We start from the raw sequence: 20431 nt of genomic DNA on the forward strand, positions 1-20431 counted from the left end.
TGGTGTAAGATCTATTATGCTATTACTACATATTTCTCAAAAAATATAGCTAAAATGCCCTGTATCTCAAAAAATTATTCTAAAAATCTTTGTATGTTAGATGCATTGGTAAAAACAGAAATATAAGGATTGATTAATGAGCACGTGAGAGAGAAGATACGATGCTGGCATCAACTCCATCTTCTTTGAAACCTGATAGTATATTTTTCATCTAAATCTCTTTGTAGTGAGCAGCCTACGAGAATGTGATGGAGGTGAACAGGACCCAGATAACTGAGTTTGTTCTCAGAGGAATAACAGATCGTCCAGAGCTGCAAGTCCCCCTGTTCCTGGTGTTCTTCTTCATCTATGTCATCACCATGGTGGGCAACCTTGGCTTAATCTTTCTCATCTGGAAGGACCCCCATCTGCACACTCCCATGTACTTTTTCCTTGGAAGCTTAGCCTTTGCAGATGCCTGTACTTCATCTTCTGTGACTCCCAGGATGCTTGTCAACATCTTAGGCAATGGTAAAATGATTTCTCTATTCGAATGTATGGCCCAATATTATGTTTTTGGATCCAGTGCAACAACTGAATGTTTCCTCCTAGTAGCAATGGCCTATGACCGCTATGTGGCCATATGCAACCCTTTGCTTTATCTTGTGGTGATGTCCAACAGAGTGTGCACTTGCCTTATAAGTGTTTCATATGTAATTGGTTTTCTGCATCCACTTGTTCATGTAGGATTATTATTCAGATTAACCTTCTGCAAGTCAAATATAATAGATCATTTCTACTGTGAGATCTTGCCTCTCTATACAATTTCCTGCACTGACCCATCTATTAATGCATTGGTGGTCTTCATTTTTGCTGCTGTAATACAAGCTGTTACCTTCATGAGTATTGTAGTCTCCTATGCCCATGTCCTCTTTTCCATTCTGAAAACAAACTCTGAAAGGGGCAGAAGGAAAGCCTTCTCCACCTGCAGTGCCCACCTGCTCTCTGTCTCTTTGTTCTATGGCACTCTCTTCTTCATGTATGTGAGTCCTGGGTCTGGACCAAGTAAATATAAGGATAAAATGTATTCCCTGTTCTACACCATTGTGATTCCTCTGCTAAACCCCTTTATTTACAGCCTAAGAAACAAGGAAGTTTTAGGTGCTCTGAGGAAAATCATAAAGTCATAAATGTTTTTCAGGAAAAAAGTTGATGTTTATTTACTAAATACATAAAAATTTATGATGTTTTATTATCAAATATAGTAAGATGATATATTGTTAAATAATGAAGTGTAACCTTTAATCTGTGTAAATGTCATATAAATATTACAGATTTCTAAATCATTAATGTGCACTTTAAAGGTAGGTTTGAATTATTTGTTATTGAAAATCCATACAGGTAGATTAAAATTAAATCAGAAAATTAAATCTCTTTGTAGCATAAGCAAAGTCTAATGTTTATAGATACATTACATATATAATTTATATATAAAATTTCATTTTGGGCTCTAGCCCCAACTATGCTTCGGTTACTGGCAATGCTAACTTTGTACGTGGATATCAGGGATTCAAACTCAGGTCTTCGTGCTTGCACAGCAAACCTTCTTATCCTGTGGTCCATCTTCCTAGCCCTAGGATGACTATGTGTGTGAGGTTCAACAGGACTTTTGAAAAGGTCAATATTTATGTCACATTTATTGAAATTACTAAATTTTAACAAATAAATAACTAAAATAGTTTAGAATGTTTTAGTATCACATAATTCACACATCTCAAAACCTATTTTTTTTATTTTAAAAGTTTTCATATAATATACCTTACTTATACAATTTCCCTTCTCTCAACTCTTCCCACAGACTCCTTACCTCCATGCCTACTGAACTTCATGCTTTGCCTCACAAAATGAAACAACAGAAAAACAACAAACAAACAAGGAGAGCACTCAAAAATATGTAGCAGCAAGAATTCAAGTAGGAATAATTATTCTGAGCATATTTCTCATTCCTATGGCAATGGCATTCTGACGAAGAAAACTTTTAACTCTATAGGAAACATACAAATTTAGTATTAATACATATTTTAATTGTGCCCTATTGGCACTTGGATAAATTCTATTCAGTAGGCTTCAGATGAGGCACAGATAAAATGCATAAAAATTTTATTCTCCAAGCTAGTTGTTTTCCTTTTAAAATAAACATATAACCTTAATTTGGTAAGTGTGAAGTAGAGATTAATTTTCATGTCCATATACTTAAATTTGACCTAAGGAATTTTAATAGCCTTTGCCTTAGTGAGATTAATCATATAGATACTACCTTTACATTTTATCTTTAATTCATTGTACAGCATAGTTAAGCATCTTAGTTTCATCCTTATGCATTTACATTTTGGAACAATCGTTTATTGTTAGAGGCAAAAAAATTTGCATCCAAAGTTATTTTCTATCCAACAGTGTGTCCTTTTCCTGTTATTGTTTCTCAAAAGTTTGTTTCAAACTTATCTCTTTTGTATTTCTTTCGCATTTTATGATCATATTCTTTCATATTTTTATTGAAAAGAGATTCCTTTCTCATACAAAACATCCTGGCTATCTTTCCCATCCCTCCACTTTTCACAATTGTTCCTACCTCCCCTCCCCTCCATGTCCACTCCCTTTCTGTTTCATTATAAAAGAAAGGGCTTCTAAGAGATAATAACCAAACATGACAAAATAAAATATAAGATGAAGCAAAATTTTTCATATTGAAGTTGGACATGGCAACTCAACAAGAGTTACAAAACAAAAGTCTTAAGAGTAGGCAAAAGTAAGATTGCAGCAAGCTGTGTGTACTGTATCTGAGGGGCAGATGATCAGAGACTGCAGATGGATGAGTAAACTGTCAGGTTACTCCAAAACACCAACTTTGATGTTTCCCCAGATGGGAGGAGGCATCCTAGGAGCTGGGGACACACAAATCCAGGGCCTCTATGACCATCTCCAGCACCCAGGAATCATGTCTGGGGCTCATGGCACCAAGAGCTTCCTGCTGCTTGAGCACCAGTCCACAGGTCTAGAGGCACCCTACAGATCTCAGATCCCTCCTGCTTCCCTGAGGGCAGTACCTGGATACTAGGGACAGCATCCCAACCTCCATTCAATGGTTCTATAGGCTCCCCTGTGGACACAGGATGAGCAATAGGATCTTACAAGGTCCCATGTCTAAAATTATGGAGGTCAGCTGAATCTGAGTATTGGGAGTACAGGGTCTGCTTGCTTTGTGGCTGCCTTTGAAATCCCAGCACCATTCATATGCCTGTGAACTTCCCCGTCATCCTGAAGAAGACTCCAGAATCCAGAGATGTGAGGATCTAAACTTTGGTTCATCTCTTCTAGCTGTCTTGAGGAAACTGGCAGGACCTCACTGGATCACAAAGGTCCAAGAAACCCAGTATGTTCCAAGAACAAACAGCCAATGCCACAGACAACCAGATATCTATAGGCCAGCATGAGAACACAATCAACAAAAATAAATATGGCTCCACCAGAACTTACAACAAACAATTGATAGTCTCATGCAGGTGGAACATGGGAAAATAACTTTAAATCTATGCTTATGAAGTTGTTAGAGGCATTTAAAGAGGAAATGAATAAATAGTTCAAATAAATACAGGAAAATATAATCAAACAAATAGAGGCCATCAATGAAAATACAATCAAATAGGTGAAGGAAATGAATAAAGTGGTACTAGATCTAAATGGTACATTTCCTGAAAATGAAAATAGATTCAATAAAGAAAACGCAAATTGAGAAATCCCAGAGATGGAAAACTTAGAGAAGAAATCAGGAATCACAGAACTAATCATCTTCAACAGAATACAAGGAAAGCAGGAGAGAATCTCAGGTGTGGAAGATGCAATTGAAGAAATCAATACATCCATCAAAGAAAATGTTAAATTGAAACAATTTCTGACACAAAACATCCAAGAAATTAAGGATTCTATGAACAAATAAGAATGATAGGAATACAAGAAAAAGAAGATTCCAGGCTCCAAGAACCAGAAAACAAATTTTTTTTTGGCTTCAAATTTGTATAATTAATTTTTCAAGGGCAAACATCAAGGCTTATGCTATTCACTCTTTTTTTATTATTAATTTATTCTTGTTACATCTCAATGGTTATCCCATCCCTTGTGTCCTCCCATTCTTCCCTCCCTCCCCTTTTCCCCTTATTCTCCTCCCCTATGACTGTTCCTGAGGGGGATTACCTCCCCCTGTATATTGGGACTCTAGATGAGAGAAGCATGGGAAAATGGCAAAGTAGAAGGATCCAGAGGGTCCTAGAAACCTACAAGTAGAACATTATGATAGGCAGATTTGGGCCCAGGGGTCCCACTCAAACTAAGGCACCAGCCAAGGGCAATACAGGCAGTAAACTTTAAACCCCTACCCAGATCTAGCCAATGGTCAGAACAGTCTTCACACTTGAGTGGAGAGTGTGATATGACTTTCTCACATACTCTGGTGCCTCACATTTGACCATGTCCCCTGGAGGGGGAGACCTGTTGGCACTCAGAGGAAGGACAGCAGGTAATCAAGAAGAGACTTGAGCATATACAGAAAATATTTTCAAGAAAATTTTCCCAACCTAAAGAAAGAGATGCCTTTAAACATACAAGAGGCTTACAGAACACCAAATAGACTATACCAGAAAAGACATTCCTCCTGCCATGTAATAATCAAAACACTAAAGCTACAGAACAAGAAAAATTATTAAAAGAGGCAGAGGAAAAGGCCAAATAACATATAAAGGCACACCTATCAGTATCACATAAGACTTCTCATGAGAGACTATAAACGCCAGAAAGGCCTTGGCCACATATATCAGCCCAGACTACTATACCCAGCAAATCTTTCAATCACCATAGAGGGAGAAAACAAGATACCCCACGACAAGACAAAATTTAAACAGTATCTATGCACAAACCCAACCCTAATAGAAGAAAAGCTTCAACCCAATGAGGTCAACTACACCCAAGAGAACACAGGGTACAGATAACTTCACAGCCACAAAACCAAAAGCAGACAAGTACACAAACACACTATAACCAATACCACAATAAAATGAACTAACAATCATTGGTCACTAATATCTATCAACATCATTGGACTCAACTCTCCACTAAAAAGACACAGGTTAACAGAATAAATGTGTAAATAGGACCCAACATTCTGCTGCATACAAGAAACAAACCTCCGCAACAGAGATAGATATTACCTGAAAATAAAAGGCTGGAAAAAGGTTTTCCAAGCAAATGGACTCAAGAAGCAAGTGGGAGTGGCCATCCTAATATCTAGCAAAATAGACTTTCAACTAAAATTAATCAAAAGAGATGGAGAAGGATACTTCATTCACATCAAAGAAAAAAATCTACCATGAGTACATCTCAATCCTGAACATCTATGCCCTAAATACAAGAGCACCTACATTTGTAAAAGAAACATTATTAAAGCTTATTAACACATCAATCCTCATACACTAATAGAGAAGACTTCAATACCCCACTCTCACCAATGGACACATCATTGAAATAGAAACTAAATAGAGAAATAATGAAACTAACAGAGGTCATGAATAAAATGGAGCTAAAATATTTCTATAGAACTTCTCACCCAAACAAAAAGGAATATACTTTCTTCTCAGCACCGCATAGAGCCTTCTCCAAAATCAAACATATAGGCAATGAGAAAGCAAACTTCAACTGATACAAGAAAATTGACTTAACCGTTTTTCTTTTTCAGATCACCATGGAATAAAAATCGACCTCAATAATAACAGAAATAACAGAAGCTTACATACTTGTGGAAACTGAACAACTCCCTGATCAAAGACCACTGGGTCAGGGAAAAAAACAAATAAATATATTAAAGACTTCCTAAAACTCAAGGCACAACATACCCAAACTTATGCAACACCACGAAAGCAGTACTAAGAGGAAAGTTTATAGTATGAAAGTACCTTCATAAAGAAATTGGAGAGTAGCAACTTAACAACTCACTTGAAGCTTTAGATAAAAGAAACAAACAAACCCAAGAGGAGTAGACAAAAGAAATAATCAAACTCAGGGCTGAAATCAATACATTAGAAATAAAAAGAATAATACAAACAATAAAAAAAATGAGCTCCTTCTTTGAGAAAATCAGCAAGATAGGCAAACTCCTAGCCAAGATAACTAAAAGACAGAGAGACACTACCCAAATCAACAAAATTAGAAATGAAAAGGGGGACATAACAACATATACTGAGGAAATCCAAAGAATCTTTAAGTCTTACTTTAAAAGCCAGTTCTTGCTGTAGGTAGTTTTTCATATATGTGTAATAAAACCACTGTATATGTAAAAAAATTAATAAATAAAAACCAAAAAAGTACAAAAAGATTATTTTTTAAAAAGTCAGTATTCCACAAAATTGGAAATTCTAAATTAAATGCATAATTTTCTTGAGAGATTTCACCTATCAAAGTTAATTCAAGATCAAATAATAAGTTTAATAACTGCTAAGAAAATAGAAGCAGTCATCAAAAGTCTCCCAATGTTAAAAAAAAAAAATCCCAGGGCCAGGGGAGATCCAAGATGGCCCCGCTGATCACACACCTTGTCTGATCAGACGAACAGCAGTGACTGCACAGTGACCTTAGGGCCAAACTAAGAGCTACAAAACATCAGTGCTGGTGATTCTCAGGTGAAAGGGGTCCACACTGTGTAGAGCATGGGTGGGCCCAGCCTCAAGCCACCCTACTAATCCATAGAAAAGTCCATGGGTCCCTACAGGTACGTGTGCTGTCTTCAATCTTAGCCACTTGCCTGCATGCGCTCCCCATCTGCGCTCTGTTTGGTGTGTAGGTCTTCTAGCCCAGAGGAGTCCCCTGGAACACAAGTAGGTTCCAAGATCTAGCCATACGCCTGGCAGCAGCAGCACACAACATTTGTGCTCTGTGTCTCAAACTGAACTGTGAGCTACAAAACAACAGTGTCTGGGTCTTCTAGCACAAAGGAGACCCTACGGTCTGAACACGAGTGGACCGGACTTCAGGTCACCCAGCCAACCCATGGAAGGTTCCTGGGTCCATGCAGCCAGAGCCATGGATCCAGTCTAGTCCAAGCCAGCTGGGTAACTGGAATGATTTAAGGGAAGGAAGATTGGAGGAAAAGGTCTTTGTGATCCCTAAGGATGGCTTCAGAGAAAAAAAAAGGGAGACCACAGAAGAGTTAGGGTGAGACTGGGAGTATTGGATCTCAGGAGCAGTTGGAGAGGTATGTATCTGCTCTCAGTTTACTTGTGGCCCTATGAGAAGCAGCCCTTGTGTTAGCAGCGGTGACCTCTGGAGTTGGAGTCTGGGACAAAGAGATTAGAAGGGGTTAGTTTGTGGGATCAACAGCAGATATGGGCACTGCATCGGGAGGAGAGAAGGCTGCAGCTGGTATTCTGCATCAGTACTGGGGAGGAGACTGAGGGGTTGGTCTGAGGGAACATGGGAAGAGGCGAAAGGTATGCAGGCAGCCTCTCCACTCACGTCTATTCTATTATTTAATGTTTGATTAAATGTATAGAACTTTGTAACTTGGTAAAGTAAGATGGAATCTCAGTTGAGGGCTTTTCCTAGGAAAACCTCCCTCCATAAATAGTACAGCACATGTCTCAGAGATTGAAGCTATCAGTTTGTCAAGGTTCCACTGTAGAATAATTTACCAAAGTTTGAATTGGAAGATTAGCAGCCATCTTTGTAAATGTGTCATGAATGTGTACCTCCTCCATAATTCCCCAAATGTCCCACATTCTCTTCTCTGACACACCCGTTCCCACCCTGAGTTCTTAGCGTCATCACTGCCTTCGTTGACTGTGTTAAGTAGAAACAAGATGTGATTGTGCTGTGTCCTTTCAGATTAACAAGATTTTATTCTGATCTCCAGGGTCTTCAACAATTCCCAGACCTTTATATGATAAGATACAGGGTTTAATTTGAGATTCTTATCTTTGCTGTGACCTTGGATGGAAAATTGGAGAATGTCTTTCCATTTCTGGGTTCTGTAGTGTGACTGGATAAACATTACAGTAGCTGATCTATCTTTTGAACATGTGTGTTCTCATTAAAAAGTGACTCTTGGAAAAATTCAGAGTTCAAAATAAGGAGCTAATGGTTTTTCCCCTTATACTGGTACCTCTCATCCTTTCTTTCATGGTATTTTAATCTGTCCTAGAAATGACCACAGACTGTAATGCTAGTCAATAGAAGCAAACTTGTAATAGATAATTGAAAGTGAATAATACACAACAATCGAGAGGTAATCTCAATAAATTATTTAAAGTAAAAAAGAAGTAATAAAAAGAAAGTGGATAATAGCATATATTCAGCAGTCCACATAATGTGTGTTCCAAAGTCTACTATACTCTAAACAGCAAATAAGAACTTAATATTATCGCTATTTTATTTTTATTTGTAAAATGTATTTATTGTATAGATCTTAGCTACTCCCCCAAACTAGTTTGTTGAAGCCTTGTAACTCAGATAATAGTGTTTTTGAGGAGATGGTAGGAACTTTAGGAGGTTGGAAAAAGAAGTAAAATACTTGGCAGAAGTAAACCTTTGAAGTGGTTCTAGACACTATAAACATTTCTCCTTCTATATACATTATAAACATCTCCTTGGCAAGAAGTTTCCCCCTACCACTTGCTTCTGCTATGATGTTCTTTCTCACCCCAAGATTAAAAATAGGCATGGCAAGCAACTATCAAATTAAATCTCCAGATATTTTTATTAATTCTTTGAGAATTTCATGCATTGTGCCTGGATATTTTCATCCCTTTCCCCTATCTCCTGCTAGATCTACTCTCATAACACACTACTCGAGTTGGTGTTTTCACTATTTCAAAGAGCTCATTGTGTCTTATTAGTATTGCCAATATACTCTTAGGTGTGAGACCATACTGCAGAATGTTAGGCTTACTGTGTCTACACACTCATAAAAAACAAACATGCCCTCTTCTGACAGTTACCAAATACCACGATCTCCTCATCTAAGGATGGGACATCATGCCCACCCATTCCCCTCTATATTGGGATTTTGTTTGGCCTAACTTGCACAGGCCTTGTGCATGTTGCTACAACATTTGTGAATCAGTATGTAAAACTGTTGTATTATGTCCAGACACTGTTCACTTGTCATCTACTGCCTCTGGTTTTTACCATCTTTCATCCCATTTTCTACAATGATACCCATGCTTGGAAGGAAAGGATGTCATATTGATGTATCATTTCAAATTCATCACTCCACTTCCTCTTATTCTTTGTACCTAGGCTACTTGGGAAGCTCTTTGTTAATTGCCAGCAACTGAGAAAAGGAGTTTCTCTGATTAGATTTGAGAAATATCTCTTAAATACTAAACAAATAAGACTCTCATTTTTTGATTTCTCAACCTCAGAAAACTTGTAATAGATAATTGAGACTGAATAATAGCACATGAAACTATGGAGCAGAAATGATGCTTGGTCTTTTGGAAGCTGACAGAAGATCTTCAAGTCTAACCAATATTCTTTACTCTTCAGTACATGGCATGCTCACAACTTCTACAGACAAAGTCTGCACCTATAGAACTATGTGACCTGTTCCCTGTGTAATGCAGGACCTGACAATATTACAATTGTGCATTCCTCTTGCAGGCTTCAATTGTTCAAAACCAATTTATTTAGGGTTCTGACATGATTCTACCTCCCTTCCAACACACCAATCAGAAATAGGGGAGAAAGAAGTTTAATAGGAAAAGAGGGTTTCAGACCTCTTTAGAAGTAGTTCCTTGTCACAATTCCACTTTTTAAAATTATTTTATTAATTTATTTATATTACATCTCAACTGTTATCCCATCCCTTGTATCTTCTCATTCCTCCCTCCCTCTCACTTTCCCCCTATTCCCCTCCCCTATGTCTGTGACTGAGGGGGACCTCCTCCCCCTGTATATGCTCATAGGGTATCAAGTCTCTTCTTGGTAGCCTGCTATCCTTCCTCTGAGTGCCACCAGGCCTCCCCATCAAGGGGACATGGTCAAAAATGGGGCACCAGAGTTCATGTGAAAGTCAGTCCCCATTCTCCACTCAACTGTGAAGAATGTCCTGTCCATTGGGTAGATCTAGGTAGGTGTTCAGAGTTTACTGTCTATATTTTCATTGGCTGGTGCCATAGTTTGAACAGGACCCCTGGGCCTTGATCCTCCCATCATAATGTTCTTCTTGTAGGTATCTAGGATCCTCTGGATCCTTCTATTTCCCCATTCTCCCTTGCTTCTCTCACCTAAATTCCCAATAGGATGTCCTCCCCTCTGATCGACTTCCCTGGCAAGTGAAGACTTTCATGGGACATGCCCCTTGGACTAGTGTCCAAATATAAGTGAGTATATACCATTTGACTCCTCCTGTTTCTGCGTTAACTCACTCATCATGATCATTTCTAGTTCAATCCATTTGACCACAAATTTCAGGAATTCTTTGTTTTTAATATCTGAGTAGTATTCCATAGTGTATATGTACCACAGTTTCTTTTTTCTTTTTCCTTTTTTGTTTTTGTTTTTGTTTTTGTTTTTGTTTTATTAATCTTGTTACATCTCAATGGTTATCTCATCCCTTGTATCCTCCCATTCTTCCCTCCCTCCCATTTTCCCATTATTCCCCTCCCCTATGACTGTTCCTGAGGGAGATTACCTCCCCCTGTATATGCTCATAGGGTATCAAGTCTCTTCTTGGTAACCTGCTGTAGTTCCTCTGAGTGCAACCAGGTCTCTCCCTCCAGGGGACATGGTCAAATGTGAGGCACCAGAGTACATGAGAAAGTCATATCCCACTCTCCACTCAATTGTGGAGAATGTTCTGACCATTGGCTAGATCTGGGTAGGGGTTTAAATGTCCATCAGTAGAAGAATGGATAAAGAAACTGTGGTACATATACACTATGGAATACTACTCAGCTATTAAAAACAAGGAATTCCCAAAATTTGTGGATAAATGGATTGAGCTAGAAATGATCATAATGAGTGAGTTAACTCAGAAGCAGAAAGAATCAAATGGTATATACTCACTTATTTCTGCATACTAGCCCAAGAGGCATGTCACACGAAAGCCTTCACTTACCAGGAAACTGGGACAGAGGGGAGGACATCCTATTGGGACTCTAAATGAGAGAAGCATGGGAGAATAGCAAAGTAGAAGGATCCAGAGGGTCCTAGAAACCTACAATAGAACATTATGATAGGCAGATTTGGGCCCAGGGGTCCGGCTCAAACTAAGGCACTAGCCAAGGACAATACAGGCATAAACTTTAAACCCCAGTAACACAGTTTCTTTATCCATTCTTCTACTGAGGGACACTTACGTCATTTCCATGTTCTGGCTATTATAATAAGGCCGCTATGAACATTATTGAGCATATGTCCCTGTTGTGTGGTGGAGCATTTTCTGGGTATATTCCAAGGAGTGGAATAGCTGGGTCTTGAGGAAGCCCTATTCCCAGTTTTCTGAGATAGCACCAGACAGATTTCCAAAGTGGTTGTACCAGTTTGCATTCTCACTAGCAATGAAGGAGTGTTCCTCTTTCTCTACATCCTCGCCAGCATGTGGTGTCACTTGAATTTTTGATCTTAGCCATTCTGATGGGTGTAAGATGGAATATCAGAGTTGTTTTGATTTGCATTTCTCTGGGGACTAAAGACATTGAGCCTTTCTTTAAGTGTTTCTAGGCCATTTGATAGTCCTCTGTTAAGAATTCTCTGTTTAGTTCTGAGCCCCATTTCTCAATTGAGTTATTGGGTTTGGTGGTGTTTAATTTCTTGAGTTCTTTATATATTTTGGATATTAGATCTTTGTCAGATGTAGGGTTGGTGAAGATCTTTTCGCTGTTTGTAGGCTGTTGCTTTGTTCTTTTGACAGTGTCGCCTACTTACAGAAACTTCTCAGTCTCATGAGGTCCCATTTGTTAATTGTTGACCTTAAGACTTGGGCTATTGGTCTTCTGTTCAGGAAGTTGTCTTCTGTGCCCATGTGTTCCAAGCTCTTCCCTATTTTTTCCTCTAACCGATTTAATGTCTCTGGGTTTATCTTGAGGTCTTTAATCCACTTGGACTTGAGTTTTTTTACATGGTAGCAAATATGGGTCTCATTGCATTTTTTAAAATATAGACATCCAGTTAGACCAGCACCATTTGTTGAAGACACTATCGTTTTTCCATTGAATAAATTTGGCTTCTTTGTCAAAAATCAAGTGACCAAATGTGTGTGGCACCAGCCTATTTGATTTTATTGATCCACTAGCCTATTGCTGTGCCAGTACCACACTGTTTTTAATTACTGTTGTTCTATAGTACAGCTTGAGATCAGGTATGGAGATTCCTCCAAAGGATCTTTTATTGTATAGGATTGTTTTTGCTATTCTGGGCTTCTTGTTTCTCCATCCTAAGTTGTGAATTGATCTTTCAATGTCTTCAAAATATTTTGTAGGTCTTTTGTAGGGATTGCATTGAATCTGTAAATTGCTTTTGGGAAGTAGCCATTTTTACTATGTTAATTCTCCCGATCCATGAACCAGGGAGATCCCTCCATCTTCTGATGTCATCTTCAATCTCTTTCTTCAGAGATTTAAAGTTTTTTTCAAACAAGTCCTTCACTTGCTTGGTTAGAGTTACTCCTAGATATTTCATATTGCTTGTGGCTATCTTGAAGGGTGTAGTTTTCCTAATTTCTTCTTCTGCATGTTTGTCATTTGTATATAGGAAGGCTACTGACTTTTATTTAGTTAATTTTGTATCCAGCCAATTTGCTGAAGGTATTTATCAGCTGTAGGAGTTCTCTGGTGGAAATCTGAGGGTCACTTATGTACACTATCATATCATCTGCAAATAGGGATAATTTCACTTCCTCTTTTCCCATTTGGATCCCCTTGATCTCCTTTTGATGTCTTATTGCTCTGGCTAGAACTTCAAGAACTATATTGAAGAGATATGGAGAAAGTGGGCAATCTTGTCTGGTACCCGATTTTAGAGGAACATAATTCCACTCTTTATTGTCAGAATACCAGCCAAGTCCAATACCAAACACCGAACAGCAAGATGGATCAGAAGCAGTGGCACAATCCAGCAGAAGCAGCAAGACTCCGCCAAATGAGCAAGAATCAACTTAAGTGGCCAGAATCAGCTGGAGTACTATGAGAAGTTCTCTGGAACATTTCTCCTTACAAAGTGAAAACCAGCAAGGACCAGCAAAGCATTGCACTGTGTAGCAATGCAAAAGCGTCCTCTCACTGTCTGTGGGTTTCTATTTATATTCTTTCAAAATATCATACACCTTCCCCCATGTCTGTTTTCAGAAAAATATCACATGCCTTCTCACATGACAGCTTCCAAGAAAACATCACATTACATAACTCAGTAGTTAAAGAAGACAGAAACTTGCACTTCATCCTTCCTCAGCTGTCTACGTTACGGTCACCACTAAGTGCAATTCTCTACCTCAGAGATCATGCTAAAAATGAGAGAGAGAGAGAGAGAGAGAGAGAGAGAGAGAGAGAGAGAGAGAGAGAGAGAGAGAGAGAGAGAGAGAGTATTGACTGTATCGGAAACACAGACACAAAGTGTAAATGACACATTTGAGGAACGGAAATTAGTGAACTTACCATATGCCCCAGATAGATCACTCCTCGGCACATGCCCAAAGTACTTAACATCTTATGACAGATATACTTGTTCAATTGTACTCATTACCACTCTGTTCAAACTAGCTATGAAATGTAAGCAACACAGATGGCTAAGGCAGATAAATGGATAATAAAAATGGTACACAATAGGAAAATGAAATTGCAGGTAAGTGGGTAGAATTAGGAAGTGCTATACTGAGTGAAGTAACCCAGACCCAGAAAGACAAATGCCAGATGTTCTGGGCCATAGAAAAAGCCCACATTTCCTACCTCAAATCTAGTGTCAGACATAGCAAAGGTAGCACAAAAATAAATTCAGAATGCCTATGCTTCAAGAAATACTTTGAGGGGGGAAAAAGCAGGTGCTGGCTTTAACTGTCTTCAGTGATCATGAAAAGAAAAAAATTAAAAGAAAATGATAGATTTTCATTTTGACATATTTTGAAAATATTTTCACACTTGACACATGAGTTACCTGCATCTGTTTCATTCTTTTTCCTGCTCTAAATCAATATAACTGAGAAGATAAGTCCTGCACAGGTCACTACTGAGTGAATCTTGCTGAAAGTTGGTACAGGTTTTTAATGAAACAGCAGATGTATACAGGTAACAAGTCATATTACCATTTAGCAAATAGTAGCAGACTATCAAGAAGAAACTTGATACCCTAGCATCACATTCAGGGGGAGGAGGTCCCCCTCAGTCACAGTCATAGGGAAGAGGAATGGGGTGAAAGTAGGAGGGAGGGAGGAATGGGAGGATTTATGGGATGGGATAGCAAATGTGATGTAATATGAATGATTTCATTTTTCAAAAAAAAATTTAGCAAATGCATAAGGTAGTCTATATGGGTTTTACAAATTTATTGAAAAACAAACTATACTATGTTTAATTGGTAAAATTGACACATAACTTTTTCAGAGTCTTCACTCACAAAAAACAAGCTACTTGGACTGCAACTGACACACAGAAATCAACAAGACAGGTGAGAAAGAGGCAGAACCAATACATATGAAACATGTCTGTCTGCTATATACTGTGGGTTAGAAGATTCAATAGAATCTTCAAACTTAAAGACTGGGATATAGCATGTCATGTATATGTGGACATATTTCCCTTGTTTTACATATTCAAAACTGCACACCCAGCATTATCAGAAGAGCAAAAACACTTCCATAAGTGCTTTACAGACTTATCCTTACTTTAGAGGAGGAAAAATTAGTATAAGAGCCTGTTGACGGTTTCAACTACAGAAAACAGAATCAGTTGGCATCTGCAAGTCAAGATTGAGGGTACAACATTAGTTTAAAATAAATGATATGTTTTATAAGATTTACAATTTTCTGCTTATGATCTATTAATTTTTAAAATATTATTTATTTATTTTTATTGATGGGGGTACATATCATGATGTGCAGGTGGAGGTCAGAGGAAAACTTGCTGGAGCCATTTCTTTTCTTCCTCCTTGTGGGTCCTGGGATCCTAATACAGGCTACCAGGCTTGGCATCAAGTATTTTACTGCTGATTTATCTAGCAAGCTCGCCATTAAATTTATTTGTTTTGTTTTTTATTTAATAAATTTGTGTGTTTTCAGTAGGTATGACAGCAATATTTGGATCTTTAAGACTACTTATAAATCTCAAAAAAATTGTCATTTCAGATGGTTTATTTCACAGTTTGCCATAATTATACATACTTTCTAAAGAGAAGATTAGGGGAAAATCTTCCTTAAGAATGAGGAGGGGAAAATAGGTTTGCAATCAGAGGAGTTATGTGTATGTTAAATAAAATCAAATAAAGAGAGTTTTAAAATATCTGAAAAGCGGAAAAAAATTTTATCAATCTACTAAAGGAAGCAACTTAATGAGTATATATTAAAATTTGGGTCGGGGTGGGAGATGGCTCAGCTGTCAAGTACACGCTGCTTTTCCAGAAGTTCGGAGCTATATCTCACCCGCTGAGCCACCTGGAACTCCTGCTCTCCCGCTCCGCAAGACCAGCTCCAGGAATGGCAAAGAGGAGAGAAGAGAGGTGGGTCCTCAGTAGGGAGAATTGAGCAAGCTGTGAACAGCTGGTTAAGGGAAAGCAACCGTTGGTTGAACAACTATCTAGAGGAACCAGCTGTTGAGGAGAGGTTGAGGACTGGAGGAAAAAGAAATACTCGGAGACTCAGGCATATGCAGTAGAAACTGAAGGTCTCAAAGCCCAGGAGAACTTTTCTTCTGGCTCTTTATCTGTCTCCGTCTCTGTCTCACTTGCTATCTGTCTGACTCCTTGCTCCATACCCCCTTACTTGCTTGTTGTCTTTCTATCTATCTTCTTGCTTGATATCTCCTTGCTTGCTGTTGCCCATCTTTTTAATTTTCTTGCTTGCTGTTACCTATCTACCTATCTCTTTTGCTATTCCCCATCTACCCATCTCTCTTGCAGTTCCCCTTCTCACTCTGGCTTACTCTTTTATGTCTGTTACTTGTATGCCCTTTCTCCTTGGGCCAACACCAGTATTTTATTGAAATAAAGTTCAGTTTTTTAAATTACAGATTATATCATGATTTTTTCCATCTTTTACAATCACTAGAGCAATCCAAAATCAACAGTGTTACAAGGAGATACAAAAAAGTTCTATAACCTACAACAAAGCATACAACAAAAATCAATTAATTTCCAAAAACGGTCAGCATAACCTGATTATTACTTCTTAAACAATACTCAGGAAAGTTTAATCATAAATTTCCCAAGGCTAAAGCCATTGTGTTTACAAGATTGCCATAGCAACATAACTTGAGCTAACTGTTCTCTAAGAAAGAAAATACTTGACTTACTCCCAGTCCCAAAGCAACAGGTATGCTATCCAAGCCTAGGTTAACTGCCACGGGGTCCTCTATTATAAAATATCTGTAAAGCATGACGTTCCAAGCCTATCTTCTATTACTCTCAAAGCGGATTCTAAAGAAACATTTCTATGGGTAACAGTATCTAGGCAGGTACTATTATGTCTAGGTCTTAGCTTTCTTACATGCAGTTTCTTCTTGAGTGCTCACAGTCAGAGCAAAAAAATAAAAGTCTATCATTGTCTCAAGAATTTAGCCAGATGCCCTCATTCAACATCCTCTGTGAGAAAAAATTTTCCCTTTATGATTTTCCTTAGGGGTGAGAAATAGAAAGAACAGTTTTAGGAGAAATAGCAGATTTCTAAACAGCTTTACACCTGGAACATACATAATGTTTGGGGGACAGTGATGATCAGCAGGAGATCTTGGAACTTCATCAAGCAAAGCCTCTACAACCTATCCTCATATCTGCGACATTGCTCGATCCAGGTCTTAGAGCTCTCTCTGGCTCCTTGGGGCACCAAGATAGTTCTCTCTCTCTCTCTCTCTCTCTCTCTCTCTCTCTCTCTCTCTCTCTCTCTCTCTCTCTCTCCTCTCTCTCTCTCTCTCTCTCTCTCTCTCTCTCTCTCTCTCTCTCTCTGTGTGTGTGTCTTCCTCTCGTGTTTATTTCATGTAAATAAATAATTTGTGAATGCTTTCAATAACATAAAATCAAAAGTTTTAGAATGTATGTACCTGGAAAGCAGGAGTTTTTTATTTTAAAAATTACTGGAAAACAATTACAGGCAATATCACATGCCTGTAATCTCAGCACTCAGGAGGCAGGCAGAGCTCTATGAGTCCAAGGCCAGTTTGGTCTACAAAGTGAATCCAGGGCATCCAAGGCTGTACAGAGAACCCCAATCTCAAAAAACCAAAAAAGAAAGGAAGGAAAAGGAGTAGAGGAGAAGAAGAAGAAGAAGAAGAAGAAGAAGAAGAAGAAGAAGAAGAAGAAGAAGAAGAAGAAAAAGAAGGAGGAAGAGGAGGAGGAGGAGGAGGGAGATTCCTTTTCCATACAATACATCCTGACCACAATTTCCCCTCCCCTCACTTCTAGATTTCCCCTCCTCCCCTCTCCCCGAGGAAACAGCAGGCATCCAAGAGATGACAATAATACAAAGCAAAAGGCCTCATTTCTAGGCTGGACAAGGCAATCTAACAGGAAGAAAAGAGTCAAAAGAGTAGACTAAAAACAATCTGGAGCACATATAACACACAAACAATCAGGAATGACTCTAAAAATTCTAGCTCTAGTATTTTAATAATAATTACATAATTAAACAAGTGTGTGTACTATAAAATATGTAAGGTTTCTACTATGTTCAAAACACACACTCAAAATATATGATGTACTGCAAAAGAGACAAAAAGATAAAAACAAATTATCACAGGATAGTTATCATTTTATGACTTTTTTCAGAGCACCCAAGACTTCCTTGTTTCTTAAGCTGTAAATGAAGGGATTTAGTAGAGGAATCACAACTGTGTAGAACAGTGAATACATTTTATCCTTTTGTTTACCTGATCCAGATGCAGGACTCACATACATGAAGAGGAGAGTGCCATAGAACAAAGAGACAGAGAACAGGTGGGCACTGCAGGTGAAGAAGGCTTTCCTTCTGCCCATCTCAGATTTCATGTTCAGGACAGCAAACAGGACACGGGCATAAGAGACTACAATAGTCACAGAGGTACTGATTTGTATGGAGGAAGCAAATATAAAAGCCACCAATGCATTAAGAGATGGATCTGTGCAAGAAATTGTATAGAGTGGCATGATTTCACAGTAGAAATGATCAATAACATTAGACCTACAGAATGTTAATCTGAATAATAACCCCACATGAACTATAGGATTTAGAATACCAATTATATAGGATATACTAATTAACACAGTACAAAGTCTTCTGGACATCACCACTAGATAGAGCAGAGGGTTGCATATGGCAACATAGCGGTCATAGGCCATTGCTACCAGGAGGAAAATTTCTGTGGTTGCACTGAAACAAAAGAAGTAAAACTGGGCAAAACACTCACCCAGGGATATCATATCATTCTTATTTAAAAATTTCATAAGCATCTTTGGCGTAACAGAGGATGAAGTACAGGCATCAGCAAAGGCTAAATTTCCAAGGAAAAGGTACATAGGAGTGTGAAGATGAGGGTCCTTCCAGATGAGAAAGATTAAGCCAAGGTTGCCCACCATGGTGGTAACATAGATGAAGAAGAACACCAGGAACAGGGGGACTTGCAGCTCTGGACGATCTGTTATTCCTCTGAAAATAAACTCAGTCAGCTGGGTCCTGTTTCCTTCCATCACACTCTCTCAGGTTGCTCACTGCAAAGAGAAATGAGACAAAGAAAATATAACCAAGACACCATGAGAATGGGAGCAAATCATAGTTCATATTCATACATATCAAATGCTCCTTAATAAACAGGTACTGTACTATTTCTGCCTTCAAAGCTTTCCTGAAATATGAAATATTTTCTGAGCAATTTTGACATATACATTTTATAACTTGCAGTTATATGGAAAGTCACTGAGGAGACCATAGACCTCGATTCACTGACCTTATGTGTATAGGCCCATGTAACTATAAATTATGTATACTTCAGTATATATTTAGATTATGGTTACTTTAAATACATTTATAATGTATTATACAAAATTTAGAATGGTGACTATGCAAAATGAACTTTATCATAAAGTATTTTAAAGAAAATCCCAAGTTGAAAAGTCTCACTGTGTAAAGTAATGCTTGATTGAAGACATTTTTATGTTCTTTTACAATGGATTTTGAACATGCTCAGACACTCCAGTGTTCTCTCCCTCTGCTGATGTTTCCCTTGCCTTCTCAAATAGCATCATTGTATTTCAGTTCATATTTTTTTTTGAGACAGGGTTTCTGTGTGCAACAGAATCTTGGCTATCCTGGACTCAGTTTGTAGACTGGATCATACTCAAACTCGCAGAGATTCAACTATCCCTGTCTTTGTAGTGCTGAAATAAAAGTATGCACCAACCACACCATACAGAGTCTCTTGTGTAACAGCCCTGGCTGTCCTGGAACTTATTGTGTACACCAATATGACCTCGAACTGAGAAAGTGCTGGGATGAGAGGTATGCGCCACCATGACAGGCTTCAAATATTCTCATATGGAAGAAAGATGAAAAGGAAATTTGGTATAATTTATGTTTGTGTACATGTCTCGTAAGACAGAAGCAGGTCAGGTAATAAAATGGTAATTTAAAACATTTCTACTCTTTTTACCTTTTTCAAATATGTTACATGATTATACATATATAAAATCAATCACAAATTTCCAAGATAATTTTTTTCAACAAAATACATGTAAAGAAGCATGGAATTAAATACATCCAAATTCAAATACTATGATATTTCTATTTGTCATAAAGAGCTTGTTACTCGTATGTTAATACGTGATGTCACAATCACTTTTATTTTAAAATAAAAGACATGTAAATAATTTGTTTACATATTAATGATATATCTAAGAAAAGTAATTTAATCTGCCTGCGTGGAAGATTATCCAGTAAATTAAGAATATTTTTGATATTTCAATTGTCCATGCCTTTAATAAGATTTTAACAATGTCACAGTGTTCCCTGAGCCCGGATATTGCTTGAGAGAGATTGTGATGTTAAAGGTTCTGTTTAACGTTACAGAACACATCGCCATAGACTGAATGGCCACAGTCTCCAATGTGTGCATTCAGCATAAATGTTTAAAACTACATTTATATAAAGAATCAATCAGGCAAAACATGAAACAAAATAATTTACAGTGCCTACAGGTATAGTATGCAAGGTCACCAAGCCAAGTGTACCCATGAGTGTAATCCC

The 20431-nt window shown here is 38.0% G+C and overlaps 2 protein-coding genes across 2 annotated transcripts; one reads left to right on the forward strand and one right to left on the reverse strand.

The window, feature by feature from the left end:
* The first annotated feature begins 248 nt into the window (after positions 1 to 248).
* LOC127193122 (olfactory receptor 5AC1-like) lies at positions 249 to 1169 on the forward strand. The gene has a single exon (XM_051150456.1). The coding sequence runs from the start codon at positions 249 to 251 to the stop codon at positions 1167 to 1169; it is 921 nt and encodes a 306-aa protein (XP_051006413.1).
* Positions 1170 to 17961: 16792 nt separating this feature from the next.
* Positions 17962 to 18879, reverse strand: LOC127193123 (olfactory receptor 5AC2-like). The gene has a single exon (XM_051150457.1). It carries the CDS (start codon positions 18877 to 18879, stop codon positions 17962 to 17964), a length of 918 nt encoding a protein of 305 aa, XP_051006414.1.
* Positions 18880 to 20431: the final 1552 nt, after the last annotated feature.

This window comes from Acomys russatus, chromosome 8, assembly GCF_903995435.1.
Source record: "Acomys russatus chromosome 8, mAcoRus1.1, whole genome shotgun sequence".
In the NCBI taxonomy this organism is placed as follows: Eukaryota; Metazoa; Chordata; class Mammalia; order Rodentia; family Muridae; genus Acomys; species Acomys russatus.

Bases quoted from the DNA above. Each gene is read 5' to 3' on its own strand.
- LOC127193123 (XM_051150457.1), bottom strand. From the start codon at position 18,879: ATGGAAGGAAACAGGACCCAGCTGACTGAGTTTATTTTCAGAGGAATA.
- LOC127193122 (XM_051150456.1), top strand. From the start codon at position 249: ATGGAGGTGAACAGGACCCAGATAACTGAGTTTGTTCTCAGAGGAATA.